General features: G+C 40.4%; 1 protein-coding gene, 1 non-coding gene and 1 pseudogene across 3 annotated transcripts; 1 reads left to right on the forward strand and 2 right to left on the reverse strand.

Annotated features, from left to right (window-relative positions):
- Nucleotides 1–24705, forward strand: part of LOC130222399 (zinc finger protein 721-like) — a 306699-nt pseudogene that overhangs the window by 46579 nt on the left and 235415 nt on the right.
- On the reverse strand, nt 95–181 carry trnay-gua (transfer RNA tyrosine (anticodon GUA)). Its single transcript is given in 2 exon segments — nt 95–130; nt 145–181. It is a non-coding gene; the product is annotated as a tRNA-Tyr (tRNA).
- LOC130222378 (gastrula zinc finger protein XlCGF49.1-like) lies at nt 7770–22955 on the reverse strand. Of its 2 annotated transcripts, none has more exons than XM_056454975.1 (3): nt 22924–22955; nt 22262–22411; nt 7770–9484 (listed from the first exon to the last, which is right to left on the reverse strand). In XM_056454975.1, the coding sequence occupies exons 2-3, from the start codon at nt 22344–22346 to the stop codon at nt 8766–8768; spliced, it is 804 nt and encodes a 267-aa protein (XP_056310950.1). In that variant the 5' UTR covers nt 22347–22411; nt 22924–22955; the 3' UTR covers nt 7770–8765. The 2 variants fall into 2 exon arrangements, 1 of the variants encoding a protein (XP_056310950.1); XR_008836433.1 differs by lacking the exon at nt 22924–22955 and adding an exon at nt 9997–10171 and having other exon boundaries at nt 9404–9484; nt 22262–22337.

The raw sequence follows: 24705 nt of genomic DNA on the forward strand, positions 1-24705 counted from the left end.
CTTCCTTTTCACCTCTATGGTGAACTTTGAGCTTTAGTGACGAATATGTGTCCAAACTGCACAGGCGTGAAAGCAGCTCCGAGCGCAAAAGACCTCCTTCGAGCCGGAGTCGAACCAGCGACCTAAGGATTGCCAACATCCCACCTACAGTCCTCCGCTCTACCAACTGAGCTATCGAAGGCTTACAAGAGTTTTCCACAAGCCCCCCCCCTTAAGGATGCTGCACTCCGACTGCTGGGCAGAAGCAGAAACGCTCAAGCATTCCTATACCGGGAGTCCAAGCCGGGCCGCTGGGGGAATCCAGGAATCATGACCGCTAGACCATATGGAAGCTATCACTTGTGAGGGCCAGTCTTTGCACAAACTTAAGTTCTTTCTGATCTCATACACAGTCTCATGGTTTCCGTATGCTAGAATCTTCTGATCCATAGTCATAAGCGTTGTCTTTTGTGCCACTGGCACTCTGTTCAGCACCTTGTTAGCACATTGTTTGAAACAAGGACAAGGCGCTGTCAACCTGGAGTTCCGTCACCACACATTCTGCTTTGTTTTTATGGCAAGAGGTTGTGTGGATGGGATGCTCTTACAGGATTCCTGACAGTCCCTCCATAGAGGACCTGAGATCCAGGGTTGGAGATTCTCTCCTCTCCAAGAGGAGGTTAAAAGCCATAGTTTCTTTTATGCATGTTTTATCAGAGCACGTAGGTATTGCTGGAGCTCAGACACTTACAAGTTGAAGAGATTATGCTGCAAGTTGGCTGGGTGACTTCTAAGTGGTAGGGACTTTTGCAACAAGTAGGCTGGGTTTACGGTTGGTGTAGCTGTAGTAGACGTTAATAAAAATCAGCAGTTGGGGCAGCCTTTGAAACCAGAGGAGCACCCCACGGGCTCTGTGCTGGCGGCCCCTTAAACTCGACTCACTCCAGAGTGGAACTGAACAGCTCCAACGGGGGCGAAAGGTGACCGCAGTGCACTGGCTGACAGCAAAGCAAAAAGACCAGAGCGAGCCAGCAGTCAAACCTAGAATCTTCTGATCCGTAGTCAGACGCGTTATCCATTTCGCCACTGTCCCTGTCTGCTTGGTTTGTCATCGTTAGCTTGTTGGTTGTAATAAGGACATGGCTCTGTCAACACGGAGTTCATTCAACACATGCTGTGCTTTGTTATTCTGGCAAGTTGTGGTGTCGATAGGATGCTCTCACAGAGCATGTGACAGTCCCTCCATAGAGGATCTGTGATCCAGGGTCTGAGACTTTCCCCTCTCCAGGAGGAGGTTACAAGCATTAGATTTATTTTTGACAGAGCAGCTGCAGCATACTTGCGTGGAGGCACACAGCTAGGCTTGAGGGCAAAAATCTGCCAGTCTTCCCTAGGGGGCTAGTGATAAGGATTCGGCGCTCTCACCACCGCAGCATGGGTTCGATTCCCGGTCAGGGAACTTCCTTTTCACCTCTATGGTGAACTTTGAGCTTTAGCGACGAAGATCTGTCCGAACTGCACAGGCGTGAAAGCAGCTCCGAGCGCAAAAGACCTCCTTCAAGCCGGAGTCGAACCAGCGACCTAAGGATTGCCAACATCCCACCTACAGTCCTCCGCTCTACTTTTTTTTTTTTTTTTCCTTTTATTATACTGTTCAAAATTCATACAATTCACTTATTTATCCAGATTACACTTAAGACAAAACATTAAAAAGGTCATCACAGCTTCACAATAATACGTTTTTTTTTACATAAAATGTTGCAAATAGTATTCCTTAAAAGGTAAAATCACATTTTAAAAAAGACATTTTTATTCCTGTGTCATTTAAAATCTTTGTGACTTCTTGAGTAAAAACATCATAAAAAGCCTCCTGCATTTCCTCTAACTTAAAATAATAAAATAGACATTCAAAATATTTCTCCACCTTCCTCTTAAACACATTCCACACATTTAATAAAACTTTTTCCTTTTTTGCTACAACTCTTCTCTCCCATATTGCACTTTTCATTAAAATCACAAGTAAATTTATGAGTTTTTTATTATCACATTCTTTGTTCAGCCCCAACAGTAACACCTTTTCCCACTCTAGATTGTCGTCTCTTTCTCCTTTCAAAGTTAAAATCATGCTTTTGCATTTCTCATTAAAATCTTTTAACTCATTACAATATAAAAACAAGTGTAAAAATCCTTCATCTGCATCTTGACATACTTTACATGTGACACTTTCCTCCATCCCTATTCTGTTTAAAATGACATCTGTAAACACTGCTTTACTTCTGATAAAATATTCTAAATTCTCCAGTTTTGACCGTACAAATTTGCCATTTATATTAGCCCATATGTTGTCTTCACTTACATCTTTAAACAGCCGTATCCAGTACTGATTTGCACCAGGTTTCTTAAAAACCCCATCTCTAAAAAACCCATAAATCATTTTCACAGTACAATCTTTAAAATCCCACCATTTCTCTCCAAATCTTACACTCACATCTTTACTTGGTTTATTTTCTTCCATATTTTCTATTCTTGTTAACCATTCTGCAGGTATGGCATTTTTAATTATGTCTTATTCCTTTATTAAGTCTTGTCTGTTAAAATCCTCCTTCGCTTCATCCATCACATCAATAACATACTGCACCGGTAAGAATCCTTCCTTAAATTCATATAAAACATCCCTTACTCTTGTTATTCCCACCTCCCACCATTTCCTAAAAAACAGCACTTTCTCTTGATTAAGAATGTCACTGTTTAAGAATTAAGGCTGATTTAAAATGTTCTCGCGTCCTTGTATATTAAAATGTACACAAGTTAAAAATTTCCCCCATGCTCCAATCAATTCTTTATAAAAGTCTGGTAGACCCTCTCACTCTTAAGCTGTTTTTTCTTTGCTCCACGTCTATTAAACCTAGTCCCCCTTTGCCCACTTCTCCAATCAACGTTGCGTATGCTATTCTTGGTGGCTTCCCTTCCCATAAAAAATCTAAAAAACATTTTTTCAGCCTTTTTTCCATCCACAGTGGCATTGATGACACATATAAAATATTCCATAATTTAGAAACCATTAAAACATTCAAAATTAAAACCCTCCCCTTCAAAGTTAAAGACATTAACTTCCAAAACCTCAGCCTTCTTTCAATCCCTCCTAACATTTCCTCCCACATAGTTGCTTCTGCTTTCTTTTCATCCCTCCCAACTACAATGCCTAAAATTTTAATTTCCTCCATTTCCTTGAATGTAAAATGTCCAGATAAAGCCTCAGTTCCTCCAAATCTCAAATATACTGTTTTATCTTCGTTTATTTTAGCTCCTGAACCCCTGCAAAAATGTTGCACCGTTTCCATTGCTTGCTTTACACTTGCCAGATCTTGTAGTATTAATGTAGTATCGTCAGCATATTGAAATATTTTGTTCACTCCCCCCTCTACCTCTATTCCTTTTATTCGTTCCTCGTGCTTCACAGCTAATCCCAGTGGTTCAGCAACTAAGGCATATAAAAGCGCAGATAACGGGCAACCCTGTCTGATTGATCTTGTTATTTTAAAACAGTCCATTAAAAAACCATTGCATTTTATCCTGGTTATAGCTCCTCTATATAAAATCTGAACCCACTTTATAAAATTTTCCCCAAAACCAAAACTCTTTAGCACTCCAAATAAAAAGTCATGCTCCACTCTATCAAAAGCTTTCTCAAAGTCCAGACTAATTAAAAAACCATCTTTCTTCTTATCATTTATATATCTTATTGTGTCTTTAATACTCATAGTTGTATCAGCAATGTCTCGTCCTTTTATACTATATGCTTGGTTTGTTTTGATTATGCTTGGCATCACTTCCTTTAGTCTGTTAGCTAAAACTTTTGCTAAAATCTTCAAATCAGTATTGAGCATTGTTATAGGTCTATAATTTTTTAAATCTACTTTATCCCCCTTTCCTTTGTATATCACCTTCATTAAGCCCATCCCCATTCTTTTATTTACCCCTCCATTCTCAAAAATCTCATCATATACTTCCTTTAAAATACTAGATAAAATATCTTTAAAAACAATATAAAATTCACTTCCCAACCCATCAATTCCTGGACTTTTCTTTTTGTTCAATCCACTAATTGCTCTTTTTATTTCTTCTTCTTTTAGCTCCTTGTCACATTCTCTTTTTTCCTCTTCTTCTACTCTTGATTTGATTAGCTTTAGCAATTCCCTTTTTTCTTTTTCTTTTATTCCCTCTGTGCAAAACAATTTCTCATATGATTTTATTTCTTCCAAAATTTTGTTCTACTATGTTCCCATTTTTGCTCCTTATTTCTTTAATCATTTCTGCCTTCCCTCTTCTCTTCTCTAGATCAAAGAAAAATTTAGTGCACTTTTCCCCTCCACTGTAAATTTGGCTTTGCTTCTTAATCTTGCACCTTCAAATTTCTCCTCCTCCATTTCTTTCAGTCTTCCTTCCAGTTCTTTTAGCTTTTGTATATCTTTTCCATTCTCATTTTTCAATTCGTTTTCTAGTTTTTCTTTCAGCTCTTTTTCCTTATATTTTTTACAATTTTGTAATTGTCTACAGTATTTTATTGTAAACTTTTTAACTAAATGTTTCACATTCTCCCACCACATTCTTTTGTCCTCATTATAAATTTCATTCCCTTTTTCCTTTTGAATAATTTCCTTTATACTTAAAACATAGTCTTCGTTCTTTAAAACCGCTGTGTTTAAAACCCATACCCCTGGCCCTCTTTTCACATTACTCCAGTATAGATTCATAAAAATTGGCTTATGGTCACTCAGACTTGTTTCTTCATATTTGATCTTGCTTATAAACCCTTCCACATTTCTTGTGCATAAAATAAAATCGATTCTTGTTTGACAAAAAAAAAAAATAAAATTCCCCACTGTCTTCTTGAGTACTCTTTTGTTTGTTGTAGACTGTTGGGGAGGGTTGGTAATGGAGGTGGGTGCTTGGTGAAGGGATGTAGAGGGAAAACTGGAAGAGTGGTAATGAGTAGGGAGAGGAAGAGCGTTAGGACTTGTAGAGAAAGACTGGGTAGAAATAATCTGGGTTGAAGAGTGAGGGAGGTTGGAAGGGAGAGAGAATTGAGGAGGATTAAGGGTGGAAGGGATGGCTGAAAGAGTAGGGCTGGAGTTTTCACTGGAATGTGGAGCTGGAGGCAAAGGGAGGGGGGTGGAAAGTCAGAGAGTGGCGTCATTATCTGGTGGATTGTCCATGTTTTGGAATGTTATGGTAGGTGCAGTTTGTCCAGTTCCATGGGATTGCTTTTTATTGCTTTTCTTGGTTGCTTTCTTTAATGCTCCAGAGAGATTTCGTGCATGTGGAGCTGTGGTGTGTTGAGGATAGGGGGTGTGGTGGCAGCGAGCGGTTCTGCTGTGCTGAGGCGGCGGAGTTGGTGATGAGATGGATTCTTAGAGTTTTAGTAGTTTCATTTTATTGCAGCTGTTGGGGATGGAGATTCCGGCATTTATGAGGGTCTGGCGGCGTTCGTTCACAGTCATCTTGTTGAAATTGAGGGATGATGATCTTCCGGAGGCGTATGAAGAAACTAGAAAATGTGGGTGGCGATTTTGAGTGATGGGGGATGGGGATTGTATGCAGCATTGAGTCCTTGCTGAAGAAGAGAGGATAGGCCTTCGGCCTCTTATTGGAGCCTCTGTATCGAGTCGGCTTCTAGGCTGGGCTTGGTGTTGTTGAAGCCGAGCTGGTGTTTCTAGGAGAGCGGAGTTTCTAGTTTCATCAACTAAATTGCTACTAGTAAAAAATTGGTTTGTCCTCCACACACTTCTCCCCCACTGTTACATCCTCTCTTCCCTCAAACATACACGGTTCTCACTTCTTGATGTAAATAGTTCAGCAGAAACACTCCACGTTAACATCCTGCCTAGGTGAGATCAGTCCTGTCTCCACCAGACCAATGCACCCTACTCCCTGGCTGTCAGATAGTCTGAGAATGGTTAGTGTTAGGGCATGTTCTGAGATAACATAGAACAGCACCCAGGGCAACAGAGAGAGCATGGCACAAATCAAAAGCCATCACTGACCTCAGCAGGCACCAAACCCAGCTGGTACTATTAGCCTCCCAATTCCATTCGACCAAAACCCCATACTACCATAACAAAATATTCATTTACAAAATACAACTCATAAAATCAAAAGACAATTTGTGAATTAACAAAAATTGGATTAGTGAATTTAAGAGTTGTGTGCTACTTCAAAAAAATTCCAGAGACCTAAGGAGAACACCAAATGTGTCCCTCCTTGGCAGTGGCTTTCTTTGAATACTACATGTGTTTATTGCAACCAAGTTAATCAATGGTTTTAACCCTTATAGCAGATGAATCCTTCTGCATGTGTCTGAAATGTATGATGTCTGGTGCTAAACAAAAGCTAGTGATATTTGCAATACATTGGTGTAAATGAAAAACTAGTATCAGAAACATTATTTGTCTTGTAACATTTGATGTAAGATAGTAACGAATTTTCAAGATATTTTAATACATATAAAATTACCAAGCAGTCTGTTAATGACTTACCCTGAGCATAATGATACAGGGCGTGGGCCTGCCCTCCATGGCAACTGCTCATTGGAAGACACGGCCGTAGAGACGGACCGAACCAGATCACTTAAAAACCTACTGCAACAGTAAAAAACTTTGCTTTTTGCATTAGTTCGCTGCTGCTCTCTGCCCTCTCTCGCCTTGCACTTGGACACTGCACTGCCATGCAATCGGGCAGCAAAGAACCTTCCATGCAACCTATTAAAGTTTAGGAACCGCAGAAACTGTAAAAAACGTCTGCAAACCGACTCTCAGCAGAGTCTGTCACCCCGGTATCCCAGGACAACTTCCACTCACAAGCGAGTGAATCCCAAGGACGTCACTGAAGCGGAGTCACCAACCAATCAGGAACGCCGTGTTTTGTCGAGGCCAGTCGGCGAAGGAAACTCAAACAAATGTTGTATTTTGCTGATCTGGTGCAAATTGATCTTAAGCAGTTAAAGATAAGCCAAATCTCTGCTTTTGTGGTTTCTGAGGTGTGATTCTAAGATCGAGAAATATAAGCTAAAATTAATTTGGGACGGTTGTCAAATCATTTTGCACAAACACCAGAATTGAGAACCACTGCTCTGAGGTACTCAAAATAACAAACTATCATACTCAAAATGAATTGCCTTCCTAAAGTTACTTCTCTACTTCAGTATATCCCTGTAAATATTTCTTTACAATATTTAAATCAGTTTGATAATTTAGTCAATTAATTTCTTTGGAACAGTAAGCAGCCTAGGTTGCATAAGAGTACATTGCAACAGCCAGTTGATAAAAAAAGGGTCAGGGCTTCCTGAGCATTTATTTCATTAATGCGCCTTCAGTCTGAGACACCTCGTGCACTGGTCCATCCCTCTTGAGAGAGCTCCATCTTGGTTTATGGTTGAACAAGCCATCCTACTTCCCCTTCCACCACTACAGTGATTATCCATCTATTTATTTATTTCATTTTGTAAATAAGTTATTTTTGAGGCTGATCTCAGAAATATAGGTTTTACTGACAGAATTTTAGGTGCAAGCTAGGACTGTCTCTATTATTTGCAGATAACGTTGTCCGTTTGGCTTCATAGGACATGGACCTTCAGTATGCAGTGGGACAGTTTGCTGCTGAGTGTGACATGGCAGGGAAAGAAACAGCACCTCTTTATCAGAACATTTATCACAACCGGACACATTTTGCAAAGTGTTATGACCCACTTGTTCGTGTCGCACCATAAAAGAGAGATGAGCTTTCAAAATAGCCTGAATGCAAATCATTTATTATAAAGTGTAACTTATAGAACAATCAATCAAAGCAACCAACATAGTCTAGAGGTAATAATGAAGATTAAGAACTTAGGATATAAATCACAACAACACTTTAACTACATGATACTGCAAAACAATGCAAAGTAATGCAAAACAAAACCATAAGGTTAAAGAGTCAATAAGATGGCAGGTCTTGACATGAGGACTCCTGAGTAGCCACAGCTACAGGGTAGCTAGCACAATAACTTTTATATACCCATTGAGTAATGCAGGCATCCAATCAGGATTTACCACACACTCCAATCTGGAGTCTAGGGATCATCACAGTGTATTAATATTGTAAAACTTAATACCTGTCGCTCTGCCTAAATCATAAAATATTCATCAAGTTTGTATTCTACTCAAAAAAGTAAATGTAGTAAACTAGAAAGAATCTTGAACCTAAAAGTAAAGAAACTCACTAATAAAACATGCAACACAGGACAATTGAATGAGCTTTCTAAACTGAGGCCCTGGTACATTGCAAACTAACCATCCTGGAGCTCCACCTTGTCTGATGTCCGGTGTGTTCTCCACTGTGAATCGCATGGTGCTGTTTAAATTTTGGAGCTGTAATAAAAGTCTTCTCACACTCAAGCACATGTACTCTTTCACACCAGTGTGGATCTTCATGTGTTCATTAAGGTTTGCTGATCGGTTGAAACTCTTTCCACACTGAGTCCATGTGAATGGTTTCTCTCCAGTGTGGATCTTCATGTGTTTATTAAGGTCTGATGAGTAGCTGAAACTCATCCCACACCAAAGCTGCGGTCACACTAGAGTTTGAGCATGCAAAATTCTGTTGTACGGTGCTGCAAAAAGGAGCGGGATTAAACAAGATGATTAGACATTAAAAAAGTGAGCGATTGGGTCCATATTTTACATTTCTGTCCAGAGAGGTCATGTTTTGATCTATGATCTATGGGGAGAAAAGTCCAGTGTGACCGCGGCTCAAATGCAAGTGAATGGTTTCTTTCCAGTGTGGATCTTCATGTGTAGATTAAAGTTTGATGATTGGCTGAAACTCTTCCCACACTGAGTGCATATGAATGGTTTCTCTCCAGTGTGGATCCTCATGTGTTTATTAAGGGATGATGATTGGCTGAAACTCTTCCCACACTGAGTGCATATGAATGGTTTCTCTCCAGTGTGGATCCTCATGTGGTGATAATGGGATGATGAATGGCTGAAACTTTTCCCACACTGAGTGCATGTGAATGGTTTCTCTCCAGTGTGGATCCTCATGTGGTGATTAAGGGATGATGAAAGGCTGAAACTCTTCCCACACTGAGTGCATGTGAATGGTTTCTCTCCTGTGTGAATCCTCATGTGGTCTTTAAGGGATGATGAATGGCTGAAACTCTTCCCACACTGAGTGCATGTGAATGGTTTCTCTCCAGTGTGGATCCTCATGTGGCCATTAAGGGATGATGATTGGCTGAAACTCTTCCCACACTGAGTGCATGTGAATGGTTTCTCTCCAGTGTGGATCATCATGTGAATCTTAAGATAGCCTTTTTTTCCAAAACTCTTTCCACACTGAGTGCAGGTGCACGTGAAACGATTCTTGCCTCTCCTTTTCAAAATACCATCAGTCTGTGAATGAGTTTTTTCCTCAATTTTGACATGATGTTCCTCCTCTTTACTCCCCTTATTCTCTTCAATTAGGTCTGAAATAAATAAAAAAAAAAACGTTAGTTTTCACAAAGTCTCAAAAATTCATCAAAAGCTGAAAACTGAAAAGACACTGGAAACGTTGGCTACACACACTGTAATTTTGATGCACATTAAATGTAAAAAATCAGATAATATTTTGTTTGGTCCATTTACGTGTACACATTTAAGCAGATTCAATTCAATTCATCTTAATTTACATTGTAAAAGCACTAGATAAATAGTGTCACAGCTGCTTAACATAGAAGTTATAGTGAATAGAAACAGTGTCAGTCCAGTTTTCAAAGTTTCTTACATAATGATAGGACACAGATTTGAAAGCTGTAAATGGCCTATTTTTAGTCGTATTTATTCATAATTACAACAAAATGTTTTTTCTAAATTTTGTAAAGCAGACAGGGAATACTTGTTTATTCTGTGCCTCACTGGTAAACACATCAGAAAAAAAAGTTCTGGGGTAACAGTTGAACAAACAGCTGAATATTTGCTTCGCAGACATGAGACATACCTGTACAGCATCTGCATAAAGGTTGGAATGTGCACCTTTCCCATTGTGTGTTGTTGGGTCATTTTCATCCATTCCGGGGTGATTTTGAGGCTTAATTTGGCCAAAACTTTCTCTCTGTTTCAGCAAACGGACTGATATTTGGGAACATCTTATTTTGACATATTCTAGGAAAATGCTTTAAAAAAAAAAAAAAAAAAAAAAACATTACACTGGGCAAATTTACTCCCTTTTCGTTATATTCATGGCTGTTTTTTTTTCTCCATTGGTCTCTATTATAACAAAAATTTTTTGATTGCAAAGCCATGACAGCATATAATCATGCATTTATGATTGTTGTTGTTTTCTGTGACGATAATCAACATTGTTAATTTGGTCTCCACCCATGGGACAGCGAAAAGTAAACTGGCTGAGAGGAGGAGAGTTGAAGAGGGCAGCATTATGTGGTGTGCGGAGGAAAGAGAAATTGACTGTTGCAGTGCGGGGAAATGAGTAGAGAAACCGTGTCGAGACGAGCAGTGTAAACTTAACGACTGGTTGTGAGAAACAAAAAGCAAAAGTATGTATCGAAGCAACAGAGCAAAGACTGCCATCTCGTACTGGAGTGTTCGTGACGTCTGTGAACGAGTGCATCACCAAAGACTTTAGTGCAGTGTGTTCTAAACAAAATCAACTTACTGATTTATCTTGCTGGCATAGAGTCAGCTGCCGAAAGCCTTTATCCCGCAGTCGACAGTGTCAGAGTTTCCTGTTAGGCACCCGAGGCTGCTACTCACCGGCTGGGTTCGTCGACACCCTCAACCTTCACATCCACACCTCCACGTTCGCCATTTCCCTCTCATTTCCCTTGACCCCTCCGCTCCGTCAGTAAGAAGCAAAAGTTTTTGTTCCCCTTCATAAAGAAACTTCAACATGCGTCTGGAAACCAGACTATGGGAGTTCGTCAGACGACCTATCACTTCTGAAGATAAGAAAACGGGCCAATCAAATGCCATTTGAATTGGCGGAGCTTGGCTCCACAGCTGATCCTGATGAGCTAATCAATGCTATATCAGTCTGCTGCCCAATCATGAGACTGAAGACACGAAATCTGCCAACCTGATTTCAAGTTTACTCACCAGTGCAGGGGAAGACTCGACAGTGGCGGACGATCTGGGATTTCCTGTCCCCTGAGCTGGTGTGCACAAAAGAGTTTCCATTTTAAGAGGCAGATTCCCTAAGAGAGCCACACAGTCATTCAACACGTATTTTTCAAGACGCTATTCTGACTGTGCATTTCTGCATGTGGTGGTTCCTATCTCCAGATGATGGGCACGGGTATCACATGACAGGTCTGGGGGTCCAGCATGTTGATGCGGTGCCCGCGGACAGCTCATGCTCTCACTGTGACGGCGTGGCTGTTGCACAGCTTCAGCTACCCCTGTTGCTCCCTGTGAAAGCGTGGACCCCCCACTCCTCCACAGCGAGCCCAATCCAAGCTTCGGATGGTTGTGCAGTTCATCCCCCAGGATGCCCGTGCGTCCGCTTGATGACACCGGAGATCAAAGGTCCATTACGACATCGGAGGGCGAGCTGTTATTCTTAGATGACAGACCGGGCTCGCTTCCATCCTTCGGGGTGCATTGCGGTTCTCAAATCGGACATAATGGCTGCGCTTCCTGGGCTGTTTTTGCAGTGCGGCTGGAGATGGCTTGTCCCTCAGTCTCACTTCCGGACCAACTAGAGGGTGTAACGTGCAGGCTGATGTAGGATCTTCCAGCCCACCCTCCCCTTCTAGAGGGTGTTTTTTTCTCCACCCGGTCCACATGTGCTTCTGCCTTCACCTCCCTTGATGGCGAGGCAGCCAGTGGGTACGAATCGTTTCTCAGGTGGTGGGCGTCACCACCTGGAGGGGTAAGCTGAGACCTCCCGTCTAAGGCGGGTGGGTTATCCGTTTGTCACACAAGGTTATAATAGTTTTGGATTTTTCATTAGTTTTAGTTTCTATTTCGTTTTGACTTTTTGTTTTCAAATTCTGTTAGTTTTAATTAGTTTTAGAGGCAGATTTACTAGTTTTTATTAGTTTCTATATTTTGAAATGATTTAGTTTTAGTTTAGTTTTTATTAGTTTCAGTATTAGCTTTTGTTTTTTTCTAAATAAGGATATTTGTTAGGTGCAAGTTTCGAAATCAATAGAATAAATATTGTGTAATATAAACTCAGCCTTGCATTTTTTGAAACATGTATTCAGAGAACACATGAACACTATAATCTACCACAACCATCTACCCATCCTTAAATTTAAATAAAACAGCCCACAAGATAGCAGCCTTAAGTACAATATGTGTGCAAGGCTGCTTCTGAGAATAGACACACAGTAGTGATGGGCAGGGCTGGATTAACCAATGGGCCTTATGGGCCCAGACCCGCACTTAGATTTTGCCTACTCTTCATCACGAGGAAGACAAGTAGGAATCATTAATAAGTGTGTGTATTATGGAGGACTCAGATTCCTAGAACTGGATTGGGGAGGTGTTATCCAAATCCAAATGTGCATTATAAGTTTGTAGATGTTATACATTAAAAATACCCTTAAATATAAATTTTTAGTACTGCTTCAGTGAACTTGAACAAATATATTAAAATCCATCAATTTGCCCTAGTTGTATTTGTATTTTTTTTTTCAAAATGTGCTTTAAAAATAAGTTAAATCTTTGTAGACTAGAAATATATGTACTGTATATCATTTATTTAAAAAATGTGGGCAATACGTTATATAGATTATTTTATTTACCAAATATTATATTAATCTTATTTTTTAATTCAACTATAGGGGTGTGGCTAAGTAGGGGGCCTACAAGACATTGTGCCCAGGGGCCTCTGAATTATTAATCCGGGCCTGGTGATGGGAAGTTCAGATTTTTAAAGCGGATGTTAGGACTCAACATTATGTAGTCAGCAATAGAAACTTCAGTCAGTTAAAAAAAATCACCATGATCTGAAAAATGTCTTACAGTAAATTTTTGCAACCCAACTAAAGCAGGATTCACTTATTTAAATTCCATTACGATTGTTTGTTATGAAATAAACTTACGTTTTTCACCAGATCCTCTAATTTAAGCCCTCGGTTTACCCGTGCTGCAGTTGTTCACGTTTAGTTCAGTCACGGCAGGCTGTCAAATACTGTTTGTGTTCGGTTCACTGAATCTCGCATGCGCAGTATTGTCGGTTCACCGCTTCTCAATGTAACGTTACTGTTCTAATAACTGAATGAGAGTATATATTGGATTATTTAGAGTCAGAGGGGGGTATTAGGCTTGTTAAAAAGTAAGTAGTTTGTGAATAAGTGCTTACTGGAGATGCGAATTGTTTCAAATGATTCAGTTCGATTTGGTGAACTAGTTTAACCGGTTCACTTAGAAGATCCGGTTAAAAAGATTCGTTCGCGATTGTGATACAGAAATAAAACTCATTATTGGGCACAAATGTGTTAAAGTAATAATTAAAGTGTCTGTATTTAATGCTGTCACCGTGCTGCTGTCATGTCCACTCGTTTTTGTCGCGGGAGCAACAGCGAGGATGACTGGAGGAGAACCGGCTCAATCTGGCCAATGGCAGCGGGACTACAAACTCTGAGGTGCCGTATGGGTCAAACACCTGCAGCGCAAATTCTATTTACTTCTAAACGGCTTACAGTAAGATAATGTATTAAATACATTCACAAATTACAAAAATGAAGGAGGTTTTTGCTATAATTTTAATTAGTTTGTTAGTTTTGTATGTACACAATACATTTTCAGTTAGTTCTTTTTTTTTTTTAAACTCTCGTTTTCATTTTTATTTCAGTTAACGACAATTATTTTACATTATAGTTTTCGTTTTCTCGTTTATTTTCGTTAACTATAATAACTGGTAATAATTATAATTGGTCTCTCATGGCCAGAGCCCACAACACTGCAAGCCATGCTGCTTCTGCTTTCACGGGGGCGGTTCTTCCCCAGGCTTATGCATAAGCTTCGCACAGGAATCGACTATGCTCTCATGACCTCATCTCTTGGTGGGCTCGGAAAACTGCTCTCCCCATCAGACCTACCCTCGCTGGCCATTCCTCGCCGAGTGTGCTCTTCTTGCGACTCCAAAATGCTCCACCGTCACAGTCCATTCCACTGGCTAAGTGAACGCGCCTTGCTCCCGCAGTGAGTTGATGCTCCCATCACAGGTTGCCGTTAAGTCTAGTAATCGGACCGCGAAGCGAACCTGAGGTGGGCCGCTTGGAGAGGAGGAGAACCGTTCTTTCCTCAGTGGAGGCCGGGGCTCCCCCGTGAATGTATGTAGCAATCTGAAAAGAGCGGCTTTTCCTCCCTCTGGGTGTGGAATCCCAATTGCTGCCAGCACGGGGACGCACGGTCTTACAGATCTCAGCTTTGGTGTATTTCGCCACAGCCTTGAGGGCGCCAGAGGATGAGCTTCTTTCTCACACCTCCAGCCACTCCGCGGGATCCTGGGAGGAAGGTAAGAGTCAATCTCTTATTTTCACCTCTTCCTCCGTGGGTACGTCAGCGATTGTTCCAGAGATGCTGCTCATTTGGACTATGTCAGCCTGGTAAGCGCTGCTCAGCTCGTTATGGTAGCTCACGTGGGCAGTGAGACTCAGCTATGTGTTTCAATTCGCTGTTGGCCTCCCGAGTTTACGGGTGTGTATTTAAGCAATTATTCGCTATGCCACCCCCTGTCTCGCGTAAGATTATCCATCCTGGCGGAGGATACAATCAAGCCAGTCTTCCAGCCGAGATGAAGAGTGGGTTTACACCTCCCTTCATCGTATCCAGAGAGCAGTGGGTTATACCAATCCTATCTGCGCGGTTTGATCTGTCATCTGTTCAGGATGCCGATCGAGATGCTCATGCAGAAACGCATCGCCCCGTACGTCTGTCCATGGGATTGGTTGCAGCTATAGACCTGAAGGACGCTCACTCCATGTCTCACTCTCTCCCTCCTTATACTGCGACGGAGGGCAGAGCATGGTAGTAACAGTCCTTCCATTAGTGCTCACCATGTTTCCATGCGTCGAAGAAACACCCTGTGCCTCTTTGGCGCACGTGCATCTGCATTTTTGATTATTCATTGACTGTTATTTTTTTTAGCTCTCTGAACTGATCGATTATGCACATGGACCTGGTGCTCTGGCACCTCAGCCTGTTCGGGTTTTGGGTCAACCGAGTACAAGCGGGCTCCCCCCCGGGCAGAGCTTCTCTCATCTCGGGTTGGAGCTGGACTCGATCTGCATCATGGTTCGCTTTTAGCGCGCTGGGCTGGCGCTGCCCTGTCCGATTAAATTAAGGCTCCTCGGGCATATAACATTTTTAGCTGCTATCACGCCTCTGAATTGTTCATATGAGACCATTTCAGCGCTGGCTTCGCGATTGGGTCTCCAGATGGGCATGGCGCACAGAGAAGCACCAGGTGTATGTCACCGGTGTGTATCGAGCATGCAGGTTCGTAAACTGGACGCCGGTTGCATTGGCATTTCAACTGCCCGGAGCTGTTGGCATTGTTTCTCGCTCTTCGCCGGTCCCTACCGAAGCAGAAGGGGGAAACACATGTTCATTAGGACGAACAGCATGGCTGCGATAACGTACATCAACTGTTTGGGTGGTGTGCGCACCCGCAACATGTCTTAGTTCGTTCGCTATCCGCTCCTTCAGAGTCTTGCGACTAAAAAGCTGCACGCCGTTCTTATCCCCAGCTTACATACTCTCAGGACCGGTATGTTTCCAGGAGAACAGAGATTCCACCCTGGTACGTTCCAGTTGTTATGGGCATGCTTTAGAGAAGCCCAGGTCATCCTGCTGTTTCTCCCGAGCAGCCCTTCGCTGGCTGCCCTCCCTGTGGGTTAGGCAATACGCATCTTTTTCCCAGTGAGCCTGCTCGCACAGATACTGTGCAAGGTCGGGGAGATGAGGAGCGGGTCTCGCTCATTGCACCTCTCTGGCCCAACCGGACTCACACTTCTCATGATGGCCCTCCCTGATAAATTCCCCGGAAAAACACTTCCATTTTTCTGGAACCGGCACCCATCTGGCACCCGTGTAGTGCTCTGGAACCTCCTTGGATTGTTTCTAAGTCCACCGCGCTCTGTCTAGGTGACCTATCAGGTCAACACAGTCACTCAGGACTAGAGCACCCTATTAGGCATGTTCTGCAGTGGAGTCTATTGGTTGTGTGGGAATTCTCTCTGAGAAAACCCCCGGACTTGCCAGATTAGTGTAGTGTTTTCTACATCAGGATAGCTGGAGCGCAGGCTGTCTCCCTCCACACTGAAGGTTTGGCGTGAAATCTAGGAGTGTCAAAATTAATTGTTTCTTCGGTGCACCACGATGCAGACGCGGACAATTCAGTATCGGTTCAGTAATAATCATAACCAGTTATTATGTACTGACGTCATTTATCTCATATGCGCTCTGTCGCGAGGGAGGCAAGCGCGGGTATTTACAACACTCCAGGCGCCAACTACTTAAAAACGCCGAAACTATGCACAATTTCACACTTACAGCAGAAGCATCTATTTCTCTGCGATTGAGGGAATGAAAGTGAACTCCATTTCTCTCTATCTCACTGTGGCCCATTTAACCCGGTGACGTGACTTTTCCTCTCGTCTGTTAAAGTTACTTCTGGATATAGGTCTGCATTCTCGTGGCTGTACCTGTGCATTGTCTTGGGACCCGACCAGATTTCATGCGGCGCGGGAATAAATTTCCGAATAAAGTGCAGGAGCGGTCGGTAACTGGTGAACAGGAGTGTAGTTTACGTAAGTTTATCTTTTCTTATCGAAAAAGTTTATCCTACTTAGTTATTCGCATGTTTTTTATGCCTATATTTCAAAAGTTATGTGCATCATGACGTTTCCATCAACCGATTTTTTTTTTGCTCATAGCCTATCCAAAATGCACATAAAAATAGGTGGCTAGAAATGTATGACTAAGCGTGAAATAAAATATAAAGTTACCTCTCTTTCAGAAACAAGCTCGACTTACCCTGCTTCTCAAGTTTGACAAACCTGCCATTTTGAAACGGAAAACCCAACGTTTCTCTCATTTCAGGGATAAAGTACTCTGAGTTTTCACTTAATCTCCTTCCTGAAATGGGGCCCTGATCTCATAAGCTAGTGTTTTAGAACTTCATTTGCCTATTGGAGAAATGACCAGGAATAATAAACGGCTACTTGTTCTACAAACAAGTGGGTTCATGACTATACATACCAAGAAAAACAAAATTAGAAAATATGACTTTGCAACAGGCGATGTGGTGGCGCATTAGATAGTACTTTTGCCTCACAGCAAGAAGGTCACTGGTTCGAGCCTCGGCTGGGTCAGCTGGCATGTCTGTGGGGAGTTTGCATGTTCTCCCCGCGTTCGCATGGGTTTCCTCCGGGTGCTCCAGTTTTTCCGCACAGTCCAAAGGCATGCGGTACAGAAGAATGGGGTAAAGCTAAATTGTCCGTAGTGTATGAGTGTGAATGAGTGTGTATGGATGATTACCAGTGACGGGTTGCAGCTGGAAGGGCATACGTTGCATAAAACATATGCTGGATAAATTGGCAATTCATTCCGCTGTGGCGACCCCAGATTAATAAAGGGACTAAGCCGAAAAGAAAATTAATGATTGAATGACTTTGCAACATCAAGCAGCATTAGGCAAAAACCAGTATAAGATTCTGATGGTATGAAAACCTTAAATAAAAATATTACGCTTTCACTGATTACAAAAAAAAAAAACTAAAAACTAAAAACTAAAACTTTTCCCCCTTTGAACACAATATTTTTTCTTTTAAGAAACTTTTAAAATATTTTGGAGCAGTAAACATGTCAGGTTAAATATTTCAAATGCATCATTGAACATCATTTCTGCATCATGTGCATCAAATATATCATTACTGCTGTCTTCATTTGTTTCACAAACACAGAATACTTTACGATTTAAAACGGCATCTTTGGATATCTTTTCTGCTGAAGATACTGTTGTCCTGAAAAACTTCAAACAAAATGCAAAAAATTACACATACCGTAGGAATGGTATAGCAGAACATTTTGGCAGTTTTAAAACCTCGACTTTTTTTAAACTGTAGTATACCTTAAAAATGCCTAAGCATTTTCCCATGCCTAAGCAGCATAACACTGTTTTTAGGATCTAAAAATTCATTCTTTAAAGAGCCCATATTATGGGTTTTTGAAAATGCCCTTCCATGTAGTGTGTAACACAGCTCTAAGTGAAGTGAAATATCCAGCTAAGGCTTAAATCTGTAAGTGTACAGTGTTTAAAACTGTTGATTCATCTGTAAAAGAGTCGACTCATAGTGCTTCAAACGAGTCGTCTTGATAAAGAGTCATTAGGTGTTTCGCGATGACGCAGCTACGAAACACAAGTAGTTGGGCGCGCAAACCCGGGAGATTTGAAACCTGCGGCCCCGCCCACTAACAGAAAAAAAAGTCTCACACACACACAGAGACACACACAGACACCGGTCGAATGAAGTCACGCTGTGCAGATGGATATTATGGACAGTCTAATCAAAGATGAAACCTCAGCATTATAGCCCAGCCTTGAGCAGTTCTGAGTGCTTCTGGAAACTATGCTTTCAAAGAAGACTTCTTCAGTTTGTTAAAGGAAGGATCAGTGAAGACTGTCTGAACATGGATCAGAGCATCATGGATCAGTTTCTACCCCCATTTCACCAGTGTAAGTACGTGCGATTAAAATTATTGCCTCGTTTACTCTATCTTGCAAATGATGTATTTAGTTGTGTTTTGTTACTTGTAACCGCGTGTGCTGTATCAGGTTAACTCTTTATATTCCCATATCGCGTGTAAAGCCACGTTGAAAACGCGACGCGTGCCGCTTTGATTACGGATCGTCAGCTGTTTACACACATGCAACGGACAAGTTTCAAAATATTTCAGCTCAATATTATTGTCTCCTCGTGTGTGTAACGCACGAGTATTCGCGGATATAACTGAGCGCCGCTCCTCTATGGACGCGCCGGCCCTGTGTGTGTGTGTGTGTGTGTGTGTCTGTGTCTCCTCGTGTGTGTAACGCAGGGGTATTCGCGAATATAACTAAGTGCCGCTCCTCTATGGACGCGCCGGCCCTGTGTGTGTGTGTGTCTGTGTCTCCTCGTGTGTGTAACGCACGGGTATTCGCGGATATAACTGAGCGCCGCTCCTCTATGGACGCGCCGGCCCTGTGTGTGTGTGTGTGTCTGTGTCTCCTCGTGTGTGTAACGCACGGGTATTCGCGGATATAACTGAGCGCCGCTCCTCTATGGACGCGCCGGCCCTGTGTGTGTGTGTGTGTCTGTGTCTCCTCGTGTGTGTAACGCACGGGTATTCGCGGATATAACTGAGCGCCGCTCCTCTATGGACGCGCCGGCCCTGTGTGTGTGTGTGTGTCTGTGTCTCCTCGTGTGTGTAACGCACGGGTATTCGCGGATATAACTAAGCGCCGCGCCGCGCCCTCTCTATTCAGCCGCTCCTCTGTGGACGCGCTGGCCCTCTGTGTGTGTGTCTCCTCGTGTGTGTAACGCACGGGTATTCGCGGATATAACTGAGCGCCGCGCCCTCTCTATTCAGCCAGTCCTCTATGGACGCGCAGGCCCTGTGTGTGTGTGTGTGTGTGAAAAGAGCAAGAAGACTGTGACCTCCTCGCCAGTTCTTGGACTTTTTGCTCAATAAAATAGTTAGTCGTCAGTATTTTCTAGTCCATCGTCTGTTTACATTCACCCACTGGCAGCCAAAATCCACTATGAAGCATGTATGCACTGTGACTACTTTTATATTGTAGATTAGCAGCTGGGCATTTCACTCTGTCTCACACTGAAGCCTTGTCCGTGTCGACCAATCGCAGCAGGCTGTCATCGGTCCAATCAGCGCAGATTAGCTTCGCGCTGAGGAGGGGTTTGGGAACAAATGAATCGCTGAACGATTCATATGGGAGTCGCTGGGATAATTAGGTAAAAATAAATGCAGATTATAAGACCATCAAAGTGTTTTTTGACCTTGCATGCATATTAGACTGTTGTTGGAGACCCTTACAACCTAAATATGACCTTATTTCATGTATAATATGGGCTCTTTAACAAAGTCTCAAGCAAAAACATTCCAATGGTGCCGCCTGCTGGTACGTGAAGAATATGGTCAATACTGACAAACTTTACACTCAAATGTTTGCATATCATCAGCATGCTGTAATCCATTTCTTAAGTAGCAAAAGTCATTTTTAGACTAGTTTGTTGGCCAGTTGTAGTCAGTGCAATGCTAAACGTTATTGTTCCACTATAGTTTGTTCATTTTGCTTCATGTCGTCCCACAGCATCATCATATAGTTTAGAATAATGTACAATGTTTTATTACAATTAATTATTTTAGTGACCATTTCATTCAGCATGTTTAAAATTGGGGCCTCCATGTTTTTTGACATACTTTAAACCAGGGTTTCTGCAGGTTTCACCAAGTTAAATGTAAGACTTTTAAAGACATTATAAGACCATTAGGAATGAGATTTTAGAGTAATAAAGGGCTAAAGGCCAAGGAATTTTTCATATGGCAGAGATGGAAAAGATTTTTATTTGCTCCTAAAAAATAATATAATTTAATACATTTAATAATACAATAATAAATGAATTTTAAAAAAATTATATTATAGATATTTCTTAGCAAAAGATTATAAATAGCTTTACTTATATCTACACACTTTTTTCCTAAATAAACTTTCTATAAAAAAAATATATATATAAAAAATGAACATTTAAAAGTTAACAACTATAATAAACTGAACCGATGCACAACAATCTGTCCAGGTCGATGTCCTCAGCAGTAAATACATAAAGCATGTTTAAACAAATGTTATTGTGAGGAAAATAATTAAACCATTATGATAAATAGAGTTAAAATGACCTTTTTAAATAATAAGTTGAAAGTTTTATTGAGATGGATTGTTGGTGATTGTATGGGCTTTGGCCAGATTGGGTAGCAAAACATAAACAAAGTAAAATGAGGACTTGTTTAAAATAAGATTTATGACCTACAACACAATATTTCAGTAAATTTAAGACTGTTTAAGGCCTATCTAATTTTTTAATTTTGGAATTTAAGACATTTTAAGACCCAGCTGAAACCCTGTTTAAACGCAATAGCCCTGGTAATTAGTTATTATAATAATGATGTAATTCTAACTCAAATACTATCTGTGAGAACTAGTAGAAGAAGTTGATGAAAAATGGGTATTGTGATCAATATGACATATGCAAATGGAAAGTACTAAGCCAACACTATCACTGTAATAGCAGATATCTTCTATAAGAATACTGTAGGTCAAATAGTCAGCTCAGTCAAACTTTTTTAATTTATTGTTTTTATTTATTTTATAAAGCGCCAGTGCTCAAGGACACTTTACAAACAGTAGGAGAACAAGTAAAGCAATAACTTTACTAATACATAATAATACTTATAATACATAAAATAATGACAAAAGACATGAGAACAAGTGACGAAAGAAACTCATTCCTGTCTTTCAATGGCTGTTTCCATCCACCTATTTTGCATATGCGCATAAAAAACGGTTGATGGAAACATCATGCTGCGTATAAATTTTGAAAATGCACATAAAAAACTTATGCACATAACTGAGTAGGATAAACTTTTTATTAGATAAGAAAAGATGCGCATAAATCATGATGGAAACACTTTTACCGAACAAATTTCAGTATGCACTTTAAAAAAAGGTCATGTGATTTTGTTATTAGAGATCATGTGACGATAAAAATGTGTGTAAATGGACAAATCAGCAGGCTGAGCACACTGTAGAACCATTTGAACTGTTGTTTTGGTCATTCTAAAACACCTTACCGTTTAAGTATTAGTGTCATTATATTATTAATGACCTCCAGAATCAAGAGCATCTGTGCTCCGCATCTGACACCTTCAAACGCCACCGCTTTATGATGAAGAAAAGATTGAGGCAGCTTCTCTTATCGCAGCAAATTCCATTTTTACTGTTGATATTTGATATAAACGCTGCTTTATTTGCACGTCTTTTATGCGATAATCCAGTTTTGTGCATAAAGTTCATTTGCCTTTTTGGATGGAAACATAGCTCCTGAGTGTTTATGTGCATTTAGGAGAACTAGGCAGCACACTCAGGGCTGCATGATGGATTTAATTTAGTATTCTTATTATTAAAAAAAATCTGAATGAGGATCAAATGACTGAGTTGGTCTTTGAGAATGAAAACCAACCTGTTTGTTCCTGCAGATCTTCCTGTTTGACTGTGAACGTTTCTTCAATCTTTAGGTCTTCAGTCTCCACTTTAATAAACGCCATCTTTATAACAGTGTGGAGATCAGTCGCTTCAGCAGGAGTTTTTCTCTGTGTTTGGACACTTTATCCTGTTTAAAATGAACAAAACAATGAACAGAAACAAAAAACTTCTCTTCAACACTTGCTACAACAGTTTCTTTAAATGAGAGTAATTAACAAAAAGAAATCAGGTAAGTCCGAGCAAGAAACAATAGCCATAAATGAGCTAATTAAAACTAGTACTCCATTTCTCCATTTTTGGAAAGACATTATGCTATTTAATAAATTAAACCTTCATTAAAACACTTATTACACACATCTCTGTAATGTTTAGGCATGTTGTTTCTTTATTGTTTTGTTTGTTTCATTTACTTTATTGTCTGCTCACTTTTTTTGCACAAGACAAATTCCCTCTCTGGGACAAAAAGGTTATCCTTTCTTTATTCAAACAATAGTCCTCATTACTGTGAGTAAAAGAGTACTACGTTGCATAAAGGGTTAAAATAATATTGTCAACAGCAGGTACTTTATTTACCACTAAATGAAAAAAAAAAGAAACTTTAATCAATCGCTTTATAAGTGTAAACACTTCAAAACAAACCTTTCTCCAGTTGAATCACAACGCGGGAGCGGCGCGGGTATATGACGTCACACGCCACGCCAAAATAAAAGTCTTTTTTTTATTACTTTTTTGCCACTTCTTCCTCTTCTTGTGTTTTTTGGCGGTTGGCAACCAGCTTTTGGAGCATTACCGCTAGGATCTGGATAGAGTGTGATTCAGGAGTTAACTAACTCATGTATTTCTTATAATGAAACAAAGCGCTACAATATATATGCACACGTATAAAAAAACATATATATATATATATATATATATATATATATATATATATATATATATATATATATATATATATAGTTTTAACAATACTTTTGATTTCTGACTTGCTGTATTTTATGTTAATGTCTATCGTAGTTTGATGTGCTGCTTGTTTTGCCAACTTGTCTGCCATCTCATTCACACTGACCCCTATGTGTGCTGGTACCCACAACAATGAGATGATAACTCCTGACTTTATGAGATTATTTCCCATCTGCACTATTTCGTAAATGATGTCCTGCCGCGACTCTGGTACTAAATGTTTTATACTCATAAGTGCTGAACTTGAATCAGACGCAATGACTGCTTTAATTGGTTTATTTTCCTCAACCCACTTTAGAGCCAACCATATTGCTACCAATTCTGCTGTATACACTGCTAAATTATTACTTTTGCAGCTTCAATCTTTAACTTTGGAATACTATGACACTCCTACCCTTTGTCCAATTCTTGATGCATCTGTGTATATTTCAGTTGTCTCATTGTATTTTTCCTTTATATAATTTTCTACTCGTTTACTGTCAATCTCAGTTCTTGTTTTTCTTTCATTATTTCAAAATCAACTTCCAAATCACCAAGCAGCCATGTGGGAACTACTGGAAATACTATAGTGGGCGAAATTGTTAGTGTGTCTATTTCCATATCATTTATTTTATTTCGTATTATCCATCCATAACCTTTAACATCCTGTTTCTCTCGTTCTTGGCACTGCATCAGAACAGTTTGTGCTATGTGATTGTCATTATGACCTTTCAACTTTGCCCAGTATACTACTGCCAGTTGATCTCTCCTAAAGTGTAAAGGCATCTCTCCCATCTCAACTTGTTATGCTGCTACCGGTGTGGTTTTCATGGATCCACAACATACTTTTAGTGCTTGATTTTGGAGTTTATCTAACTGTTTTAATGTTGTATTAGCAGCTGATCCATACACCATACAACCATAGTCAATCACTGATCTTATTAACCCTTTATAAATTGTTTTTAATGCCATTCTACAAGCATCCAAGTCTACACCACATAGGCACCTCATCACATTTAACACTCTCTTACATTTGTCAATCATTTTCCTAATATGTGTGTTCCATGTGAGTCTCCTATCAAACCACAGTCCCAGATATATAAACGATTCAACATTCTCCAACTCTTTATCCCCCAATCTCAATTTTAATTCCCATCTTGTTTTTCTTTTTGGTGAATAGCATTACTTTTGTTTTTTCTTGAGATATTCGAAATCCCCACTTAACTGTCCAATCCTGCACTGTATTTAATATCTGTTGCATTTTCTTTATTATAAATGTTATGTTTCTCCCTCTTTTCCAAATCGCACCATCATCTGCAAAAATGCAACTCCTGTATTATTTTCTATCTCCTTAAAGATCCCATCAAACATTATAGAAAACAAAAAAGGGCTTGTGGTGTACCATTTTCGACACTGTAGCATCCACTAAATGTACCATTTATTTTTACTATTATAGATCTTTCTGAAAGGTAGTTCTTTAAC

This window comes from Danio aesculapii, chromosome 4 (assembly GCF_903798145.1).
Source record: "Danio aesculapii chromosome 4, fDanAes4.1, whole genome shotgun sequence".
NCBI classification, from domain to species: Eukaryota; Metazoa; Chordata; class Actinopteri; order Cypriniformes; family Danionidae; genus Danio; species Danio aesculapii.

Coding starts and splice junctions, on each gene's coding strand:
- LOC130222378 (XM_056454975.1), bottom strand. CDS start 22,346: ATGGCGTTTATTAAAGTGGAGACTGAAGACCTAAAGATTGAAGAAACG. Junction 9,485..22,261: donor AGATCTGCAGGAACAAACAG/GTTGGTTTTCAT, acceptor TATTTATTTCAG/ACCTAATTGAAGAGAATAAG.